This window comes from Vigna umbellata, chromosome 2, assembly GCF_029865625.1.
Source record: "Vigna umbellata cultivar VRB3 chromosome 2, Vumbellata_1.0, whole genome shotgun sequence".
NCBI classification, from domain to species: domain Eukaryota; kingdom Viridiplantae; phylum Streptophyta; class Magnoliopsida; order Fabales; family Fabaceae; genus Vigna; species Vigna umbellata.
In genome coordinates, this window is record NC_142166.1 from 42096679 (window position 1) to 42107959 (window position 11281).

At 31.2% G+C, this 11281-nt stretch overlaps 1 protein-coding gene across 1 annotated transcript; it reads left to right on the top strand.

The window, feature by feature from the left end:
• Positions 1–361: 361 nt before the first annotated feature.
• LOC148204050 (uncharacterized) lies at positions 362–2136 on the top strand. The gene is made up of 7 exons (XM_088106769.1): positions 362–582; positions 660–764; positions 929–1097; positions 1159–1248; positions 1355–1479; positions 1717–1808; positions 2111–2136. Exons 1-7 carry the CDS (start codon positions 362–364, stop codon positions 2134–2136), a joined length of 828 nt encoding a protein of 275 aa, XP_087962895.1.
• Positions 2137–11281: the final 9145 nt, after the last annotated feature.

The window sequence follows — 11281 nt, forward strand, 5'->3', positions numbered from 1 at the left end:
ATTTTATTTATTTAAAATATTCTAGAGTCAAATTTTACTAATGATGGCATAATTTCTTTGACTATTTTTAAGGATTGATTTGACTTGTTAATTTATTCAATATTCATATTAAAGATTTTATAATGTATGGGCCAGTTCTAGAATAATTTAATTGGCCAAGACTATCCTGAAAGGAAATGAAAAGAAAAAACTCTATGCAACCTAAAACGATTAAACATTTAATCTCCCGCGAATGAGTAGGTGACATTTCTTAATCATATATGCATAGATAATTTATTTTGAAACGTTGACCACTATTTGAGTTCCACAGTAATTTCTTAATAATTCATTCATTTTTAAAATTTTGAAAAGGTCCCTTTGGATGCAAGATCAGGGAAACCAGTACAATCCATTGTTGCAGAACACTGGTTTTATGCAGCATAACAGCTCCTCATTGAATGGACCTACATCTCTGTCATCAGGCTTCACATCTCCTTCAGCACTGAACTCTGCCATTATGGGGTTTTCTGGTACTAGACCCACTGAAGGACCAAGTTCACAAAATTTTAACACTCAAATGTCTCATATTTCAAGCCTTTTAAGGTATCATATTTTTACTCAAACATGCTCCATATGTTTGTAATTGCCTATATGTGTTTAACATTTTTCAACATTACTAGACCTGAAAGAGCACAGGGGACACAACTGCAGCAAGTCCCATTTTCTGTGAACACAATCTCATCACAGCGTGCAGACAACGGACTTTCTATACATTCATCTTTTAGGTATATACGTTTTTTAAACAATTTATATACTGCGTAAAAATTCAAATAATTAAACATAGAAAATGTTCAGAATTCTTTTGATTTGCTTTAATATATTTGCAGTAACAAAAGAACTCGCAAAATCTTACATATTTCAAGTTCTCATTATATTGTTGAATGTGCAGGACGCATACTTCAGTATCGAGTCTAAACATGCTGAATCAAAGTGACAGATCGCTGGTTTCTTATGGTCCTTATACGAGTCTGCATCAAAGTCCAAGTCTGAATTTACAATATCCAAGGGTGAAAATTTCTCAACACTTTTTTTGTCCTTTTAACAATGTGATGATATTTGTAGGATATATTTCAACACATACAGTCAAACTAAACGTGGTAAATTGAACATCATGATCAGCAGCAGGGACAGCGAGAACCCCCACGTCGTGGTCGTCCCAGGAAACATTTTGAACCAGGCGAGGCATCCTCACCTTATAAACGTCGAAAGGTAACCATTTTTATTGGCCATGCATGCATGAAGATGTTTTTGTTGTAATATGGAACCATAATGAGTTTTTGTGTTATTGTGCTTGGTTAACTTTGACTTGTTGCAGAGGGGTTCGTCCACAAGAGAAAATGTTGGGAGATCATCTTTATCCCAAGGAAACCAAAGTGCTGCTGGTGTAGTGATAGAAGATCAGAACCCATCAAACACTTCGTCTGCAGCTGAAACTGCAAGGTTCTTCGCTGCATTTACCATTTTTTGTTTTTCACTTTTTCAGTAACGATACATGAATAACTACATGCAGTATATATCAACATTTTTCATTCTCTTCGTCTTCTAACAATTATGATATCTTCATTTTTCTTTCTCTAGATTTCTAGAAGAATATTATAGTGCCCATCCGTAATTTTCCTTCACTTTTACCATCGAGTACAAAAGAACTTAAAACACTTTCATGATCTTAAATTTCAGTCCCTTTGTGAATGCTATGTATGATCCTGCATTCGAGAGAGCTGGCGTTCCCATTGATCCCCTTCTCCGGTTATTCAACGCATCAATATCTGGTAATTACTTCAACTTTCTATAAACCATTCAACTTGTTGGAGTGCTTTGGATAATTTTCTTCCAAAAATTAAATAATTTTTTCGTAAACTGAAATTAATTTACGTAGAAGTTAAAAAGTGTATATTTTTAATAGCTATACAATAGTTTTCACAAATATATATTAATTAATTTAAATTTATAGAAAAAATTTCTCCTGTAATTATTGTTTATAAAAAAAATATTAAAAGTCAAATTTACGTTTTGACCTTAAAAAACTTCCAAATATGTGTATCTGATCGGAATGATGTTGTTGTTCACGCAGAGAAACCTGCAGGGCCCCAACAATGAAATGAAGTCTTTAAGCGTCCGGAATTCTCAACAAACATGAAATTTTCTTTCTCATCAGTTTTGAAATTTGTAACATTGGTGATGAACTTCTGTACAAGGTGTAGATGTAATTTAGAATTTGATGACAGATTACTGTTATTTGTTACCCTCGTTAATTATGTTTTTCTGTTCAGATTTGAAGTTATTGATGATTAGCTTAGAAACATTGAATTTTGTGACTATATTTGGTCTGAAAGTTTAGCGAATATATGTCAAGTACTATTACTTTTTGTAATTTTAAGTTTTCACTGCATGAATGAATCTATAATTTTAAAAAAGATCTATATATATTTTGTTGGATAAAATGTTTTTATCAATGAATGCTTTGGAAATAATTTTATTACTTAGAAAACGTGTAACTGACTGTTCATAAGTTAAACAATAAGTTTATTCGGAAGAATGTTTGAATAAGTTTATTCGGAAGAATTTTTACGAACAAAATATATAAAGAAAATGAAAATAAACTTTTCAGAAATTGATATTAATTTATATTAAAATAAGAATAAAAAAATGATATACAAATTTCTACACATGAATTAATATATACTACCAGGAAACTAATAATCAAGATTTAATTAAATAAATTATTTGTAGACAGTTAAATTTGTATATTTCTTTAGAACATTAACTACAACAAAATTATTAAAATAAAAATAAATTATGGAAAAAAAATAATTAATTACTATAATTTAATAATTTAAATACATTATATAAATAAAATAGTTTTTATTATAAATAAAAAATTATAATTAATTAATAAATTAGAGTTTACATTGATCCTCAAATTTGTTATAATTTTTTATTCATAATAAAAATTATTTTAAGTATTAATAATTTTTAGTTTATAAAGTTATATCTAACTTAGTGAATGATAAATTATTTAACTCTTTAATTTTTTTTATTTATTGATTATTTTAGTGATTTCTATTAAAATAAGTTTTTATACTATTGAAATTCTACATCAAGTAGAGAAAAGACCCATTTATAATATATAAGTGGGTGCAAACCTCACTTTACAAGCTGGTTTTGTGAGATTAAGTTAGGCTTAAAGTCCACTTTAACATGGTATCTAGAGTCTAAGGTTCTTTTGAGAAAAAAATTCTTGTTGTCTTTACCACTACACTCGTCGTTGTCGGCAGTGGTGTCATCTACCGATGTCGGCGGTGCCATCGTCTACCGCTGTCACTACTGAAGTTCTAGTTTCGACTAACGATCACATGGTTTTGATCCTCTCGGCCAGGCGATTACCATGCCATTAACGACGCCTTCATCGGACCTCCTACGTGCTCTTAATGCCTTTTGAAGTGATGGATTTGCTCCCTTTTCTGTCAAATGTTGAAGAGGATTCCCCTAGGTGTGTGTGCATGTGCCACTTTTGTGTGAAAGGATGAAAGTTGTTGATGTGGCTGGCCTACTCTTTGAAATTTTGGGCATATACCAAAACATTCCTAGTTTAAGCGCCTGCCAGAATGTCTCGTGGAATCTTGGGACCTCTCTGAATCCTTATCTCAATGTGGGTTGTGATGTTTGTACTATTCGCGATCCTGTTCTAAGTGGCAGGAATGTTCACGAGTTCTCCATATTTTTTGTTGGGTTGACCTGCTCCAGTTTCTTTGAGTTCTGCGTCAAAGGGATCAGTCACCACTTTAACACGAACCTCATTATGTTGGCAGGCTTTACTCTGCCCGGGAATTATGCGAACCTTCTTCCCGAGAGTTAGTTTGAGGTTGGGGAGGTGAATTCTCGTTCTCTAGGTCGGTCAATTTCTATTGGAGTTCTTGAAGGTTTGCCTGATGTTGAACGCATAGGGCTACAAGCTTGACATATAGCGTCTGCGGTGTTCTTTATTCTGTTGGATTAGCGTTTGCATTTGATATTAAAGGCTTGTCATGATAATGGGTTGGGTTCCATCTCGTGAGAAAGTTTGGTTGACTTTTAGGTGGTGACCATGGGAAGGTAAGGCCGGGAAAATTCTTACCGAGGCCCACAATGGGGGTGCCAAATGTTCTTACCGGGGTCTTGAACGAGGTTCTTTGGATAGGTGGTGTGATCTGAGAGGCTTTGAAGTATCCAACGTGTACTCTTAGAGGTTGGAATGTGAGAAAAAATCCACATACAAAAGACTCTTTGACGTTTAAGTCAGTAAGATAGTTTTAATATCTATAAGAATAGAGTAATGAGTATGAGTGTGATTATTAAAGTAATTGAGTATTCCCTGGAAATACTAGTTGTATTTATAGGGTTAACATGGACCGTGAACCTTGATGAATGCATATTTATGTCCACATTTTAATTTTAATTTTAAAAATTTAGTGAGATTCTTGTGCTTAAATGGTTGATTTAAAGTGAATTTGTGACGATTGGATTTATCGGATTTAGGAATTAAAGGGGCTTAAAAAGTGATTTTTAGTTACATAAATTATTTTTGGTTATTCTTATGTTTATTTGTGTAGCTAAAATTAAATTTTTATTAGTCTAAAGTTGAAAAAATGAGGCCCAAAATTAAAATTAGTTTATTCAAGAAAAGGAGTTGAATGCACTTGTGTTTTTATAATTATTCACCTCTCTTTTCTAAACTAAACCCAACAATAAGTTATCATTTTCTACTACACCTCCTAATTCCCTATACACACCCTCCTAAACTAATAAGTTAGATTCATCCAGATTATGCCATGTGGCAATCTATCACACACAATTTTCCCACCACAAGATGCCACCTCATTAGCATTACCACATTAGTTTGTCACGTCATCTTCCCCAAATAGCAGAAACCCAAATTCCATTATCCTTACCATGTTGTGTCGTTACCGTGAAACCCAAGTCGCCGCCACTGCCCAACCATCACTACCATCCATTGCCGGACCACCAGCTGTCATAGCCGCCGCAAATCCGTCGCCAAACCGTCGCAAATCGTCATAAGGATCCTTCTTCACCTCCATTGACGACAACTTCTTCTCAGGCCACCATGAAACAATCGCGCCATCTAGAATTCACCATTGTTCATCATTTTCTTCTGGTTCAACCTTCATCGCGACATCATGAGGACACCATCATCCACCACGTCAGCCTCCGGAATCACAGAATCTCACGTCACCTAACCCTTCAACTCAACAACCATGGCAGCCTTCACCTCCATCATCCTTCTTCGTGCGAGCTAGCAACCACCCTTAATTCATGTTCTCCTTCCATCATCTATAAATAAATGGCAAAAATCCCAAATTAAAGGAACCCTAAAACGCAAAAAAATCCCTAAATCCGCGAACCCTAGTCGCGCAAAATGCAGAACATGTAGCCACCCAATTGCGATTTCGATCTATAGAGCGATGTTCGCCCAACCTTCATCGCGACGCACAACATCAATATCATCCTCCATCAGCCAATGTTCACCTGTAAATCCCAAAATCTAGAAACACAAAAACTAGGTCATGATCTCCTCCATATGCGAATTCCACCATCTTCATCGCGCTTCTTCTAGCGAGCTTGACCACCATTATCCTCAAATTGAACCTACAAGAAAATCAAGGGAACCCTTAAAATCACCTCGCACAATACCTTTGCGCATCCATCAGAGAGCAAAGTCCTTCTCACGGTCTTACCTCATGACGACACAGAGCTCCCATTCCTTGCTGTGCAAAACCCTAATTTAGGTGTGAAGGCCAGTGGCAGTCCCATTGGCACGAGTATCTTGAGTCAAAGTTGGTTAATTCTCTTTGAATCTGGTCAAGGTTGGTCAAATGAGGTATTTTTGTGCAATTTTTTAAGGAAATAAAGGGGCTAAAGTGTTAATAAAGAAACTTTCAAGGACTTTTCTATAATTTTGAAATTTAACAAAGACATAAATGAAATTTGAGAGACAGTTGAGTTGATAATTTTAAGATAATTGATTTAATATGAAAATATATCAAGAGGAAATATCTTATCAACAGAATACTTAGAGTCCAAGCCTAATAAAGTCCTATATAAAGAGACCTATGGCAGAAAAAAATTAGAACTCATTCATTCACTCAGACTCCTCCACTGGAAGCCATCATCCCCTACTCCTCTCACTTTTATTTCCACTGTAATTTTATTATGGATTTTGAGGTTAAGTTGAATTAATGTATTTGTTTATTTTGATTATTGATTTGAATTATCCTTTTTCTATGTCTTTCATATTTTAATCAAGTTACAAGTAATGATTTCGGCATCATAAGGTGTTTGAATCTACATCCATATTGATCATATGAGTTCAAGGGTTTTTAGGTTTGATAGAGAAATTACTTTGATTGAATTTAGGAACTTTCATATGATTAAACATGTTTTTGCTATTAATTGAAAATGTACTTTGATTGGTGGTAAGAATTTCAACTATAATTAATTGAGAATTTACTTTGATGTACTTTGGTTGAATTCATTGTGAATAATCTAGACAGGTCTTGCATTTGATTGAGAATCTACTTTGAATTGTATGATCACCCTCACGTTAATTAAGAATGTACTTTAATTAATTTGAAACCCGAACAATAATCAATTGAACAATGGTCTTTGAAAAATCAATGATGAATCTATGTTATAAAAGTAGTAGAATTAGCCTATTTCATTATAATTGTTTCAAAGTTTTTAATTTGTTTTTCAATTAAACTCACGACATTCTTCAACATCAAATTCATTAGGATAGATTGTCGTTCTTATTTTTAAGCATTGCATAGAATTCATTAACCTTTTCAGAGTGTTCATAAGAGTAAAATATTAAAAACTGAAAAACAATTCAATGTTAAATGGGAAATGACTAAGGGTTATTTTAACCCTATCTACTTTCTTGACTACTAACTTGACAATATTGAAGTTGTCTTGTAAAGTAGTATTAATTTGATAATTTCAACTACAACATATCATACCTATATTATGATATCAAATAATATCAAATAATATTTATCTCAAGTAGATAATAATATTGAAGTGATATATTACCATAAATAATAACCATAATATCAAATTAGTAGGATAAGTTACTAGTGAATATATTAATATTTTTTTAATAGATGTATTTTCAGTTAAATCAAGACGAAGAAACTTAATAAATATAATTGGATTACACTATTGGGTTAGATGGGTACACAAAATTAGATGTTGAGAATATGTTATTAATGCTTCACACCATTTTTTTTAATAACACTTTTGTCAAATTGACCGAATAAATTAAGGAACTATCTCTTAAAAGAATATAAAATTTAATTCAAATGAAAAAAAAATAGATTATTAAATATATTTTTTATTACATGTTTTATAATATAATATATATATATATATATATATATATATATAATCTTTTTCATTTATTTTCAATAATCATTCACCTTGTAATTATATATTTTAAGAGATAATATTTTTGTTTATCAAATTTGGACAACTTATAATTTTATATTATAATTTTTTCTACCTTATATCAATATTTTCTTATTCTTTGAAGAAAAGGGAGAGTTTTATTTCTCTATAAATTAATTTTTTTTTCTTTATATTATTATTTCTTTTACTATGTTGATGGTTAGTGGGTGATATACGGATGTTGGGAGACATATGAAAAGTGATTATTATTGGTCTTTTAAGAATAATCAGGGTTCTAGGTCAGAAACAAATGTTAAAATTGACCATCAAGTTTACCTAAAAGATTGAATGAACTGACAATGATGTTCGTAGTCCGAGGCATTCATGAAAAAAGTGTTTTGATAACCACTGAGAATGAGTATAAAAATTTGGGCTTCCAGATATTTTTATTTCTTGTCATGTACAAGGGAAGAAAATACGTGAAGGTGAGAATAAATATAATGTAAAATAATCTAATACTAAAAATTATATATATATATATATATATATATATATATATATATATATAAACAAATTCCATTTTATTTTATATTAAAAGAATTTGATTTAATTTTGTAGTCATTTGTTGAAATAAATAAGTTTGTTTTGATTAATATTTTGAAGACTTTGTGTCAACTAAAAAAAGATAAATTTACAATATAAATACAAAAAAATTATTTTTTAAATTGAATTTTAAGGTTGAATTAGATCTTATTTATTAAGATGATATGAGAGTAATTCAAAATATATCTTAACAATATTTATTATTTGTTTGATATATCGGATTATCTGTTATTAAATTATCAATTAATATCGATAAGTATATATTTTGATTATAAATAGAGTGAATTTAAAGTATATTAGTCATGCTATGTTATAATTAAGTAATTTTATATGTAAAAATATGTTCAATTAAATATATTATTTAATTAATTTTATTTTAAGAAGTAAATTTTAAGTTTAATTTAATTTTACAAAACATGTTTGGAAAATAAGATTTGTAAATGCTTATATATTTAAATTGACGTTATTTTTATTCGAGATAAAATTGTCAACACACTCTTATGGTGCTGAGATATAAATATAAGTTATAGAATTAAAAATTATAATTATTTACAAAAAATGTAAATTTAAGATTTGGATTAAAATATTTAAAGTTTAAAGTTTAAAGTTTAAATTATAAATTTAAGAATTAAATTTATTAGAATATTAGAGTTGTCACTTAGAAGCAGAAACCTTCTTGCACTAGAGAGTGGATAGATTTTGAGAGTGACTTGATGTTTCTTTGATACCACTCACATAACCCTTATGCTTTGCTGCAAATTAAAATCAAACGCAACTAAAATTAGAAACTAGAAAGCCTAACCCGTTTCCAATTTCTTTCCCACTGCAAAATATAGCAAAATATAGGATCATGATTCCTATCTGTGGACGGATATCCATGTCCGTTTGTCCTTCAACGGATGTCGATATCCGTCCACGAATATTGACATTCGTTTAAGAATCTAACGTATATTTACATCTGTTTTAAATGTTAATAAAGGGCAGAAAAGGAATGGGGAGGTGCAATGAACAATATGTGGTGGTGGAGGGAGTCACTCCCCAAATTTTGCTTGGAAAAGAATATATAAATGGGTCAAACAGACAATCTTTACTACTACACCCCCCTAAATTTTCCTACATACACTCCTATTTTCTTAAATATGCCCAACATTCAGATTTTACCCTTGCACCCCCTAAATTTCCCTTATACCCCTCCTAACTAGACTATCAAATTATGCCACGTGGAAGTCCTCAACTAACAAATCAATCCACCAGATACGACCATGTCATTGATCTTTACATCCATCAGTGGTCCAACTACATGTTGTCACCTCGTTAGCTCTTTTTTTTGCCCGCTTTTTTACCCCGTTTTTTTTTTTTTTCCCCCTTGTTATGCCACATCACTGCCATGTCATCACCATCTTCTACCTCCAAAAACCCTAATTTCCCTCAAGACAGAAACCCTAGCTGTCAGCCACCTTATCGTCGTGTCGTAGTCGTGAAACCGTCGTGAGGACACACTTAGCATCACAACAGGTTCATCTTTTCACGCAATCAAACTCAAGCCGTCACATCGTCAACCTTTCCACGCTGCCAAAACCATGCGCCACCACTGGGTGAGTCTCGCCGTCAACCATCTGAAATCTGCGAGTTCCTTTGTTCTCCATCATCTGTGAAAATCACAACTCATTCATTCTCTCGAACTCCTCCACAGGAAGCAATCATCCACCACTCCTCTCACTTTTATTTTACCATGTATTCCACTTCATTCATAGAGAGTTAAGCTTGGCTATTCCAATGTAATTTCATTATGAATCCTGAGGTTAAGTTGAATTAATGTATTTGTTTCTTTTGATTATTGATTTGAGTTATCCTTCTTCTATGTCTTTCGTCTCTCAATCAAGTTACAAGTAATGATTTCTGCATCATAAGGTGTTTGAATCTACATGCATATTGATCCTATGAGTTCAAGGGTTTCTAGGTTTGATTGAGAATTTACTTTGATTCAATTTAGGAACTTTCATATGATTAAATGGGTTTTTGCTACTAATTGAGAATGTACTTTGATTGGTGGTATTAATTTCAATTATAATTAATTGAGAATTTACTTTGATTAATCAACTTTTAATTTGGTTAGGAGATTTAAGAATAAACATGATTAAACATAATTGGATTTGATTAATAATGTACTTTGTTGAATTCATTGTGAATAATCTAGAAAGGTCTTGCATTTGATTAAGAATTTACTTTGGTTAACGATATGATCGCCCTCAAGTTAATTAATAATGTACTTTAATTAATTTGAAACCCGATTAATGATCAATCGAACAATAATTTATGGATAACCTATGATGAATCTATCTTGAAAAAGTGGTGGAATTAGCCTATTTCATTATAATTGTTTCTAAGTTTCCTATTAGTTCTTTAAACATTCTTCAAACATTAACTTCATTAGCATAATTTTTCACTTTTGTTCTTGAGCATTACATAACATTTATAAGAGTCAAATATTAAAAATAATTTCGTATTTATTGGGAGATGACTCAAGGTTACTTTAACCGTATCTACTTTCTTGAATACTACTTGACAATACTGAAGTTGCCTTGAAAAGTAGTATTTTTGATAGTTTCAACGACAGCGTATCAATAAAGAAGCAATCAAGTTTATTGAAATCTCTTTCCAAGTCTATTTAGTCTGATTAAAATGTTTGTATATAATTATTTGACAAATTAAAACTACTTAGATTTACAACAAATTAGGAGTTAATTATATTTTCTCTTGTATTTAAAATAATTTTTTTTCTAAGAAAATGTTCATGGGTTGATCTTGACCCACAAGGCTCTTGTAGATATTTTGGCCTTTTAAAATCTTTTTTATAAATAACTTTTTAGCTTTGTAAATTTTGCAAGCTCAAACTGACGTGGGACAGGACCAAACTATGTAAGGAATACCAAATTAACAAGTATAAGAGTATAAATCAAAAAAGAATATTTTTGTATTTTAAAAATATATATTTTTAAGAAACAATTAAATCAATATTAATGAAATTATGTTTTCTGTAATTATGTTAAAACAAGTATAAAAAATCTTTAAAATTATTTGAAAGCTCGTTTATGTGAAAGTCAACATAACTCATCTGAATGCATTTTTTGAAATCCTGACTGCATGCTTTGTTATTGGTCCAAAAATATTAATATGCCAGATTGAAATCCTGACTGCA

Coding starts and splice junctions, on each gene's coding strand:
- LOC148204050 (XM_088106769.1), top strand. CDS start 362: ATGCAAGATCAGGGAAACCAGTACAATCCATTGTTGCAGAACACTGGT. Junction 1,480..1,716: donor TCTGCAGCTGAAACTGCAAG/GTTCTTCGCTGC, acceptor CTTAAATTTCAG/TCCCTTTGTGAATGCTATGT. Junction 1,809..2,110: donor ATTCAACGCATCAATATCTG/GTAATTACTTCA, acceptor TTGTTCACGCAG/AGAAACCTGCAGGGCCCCAA.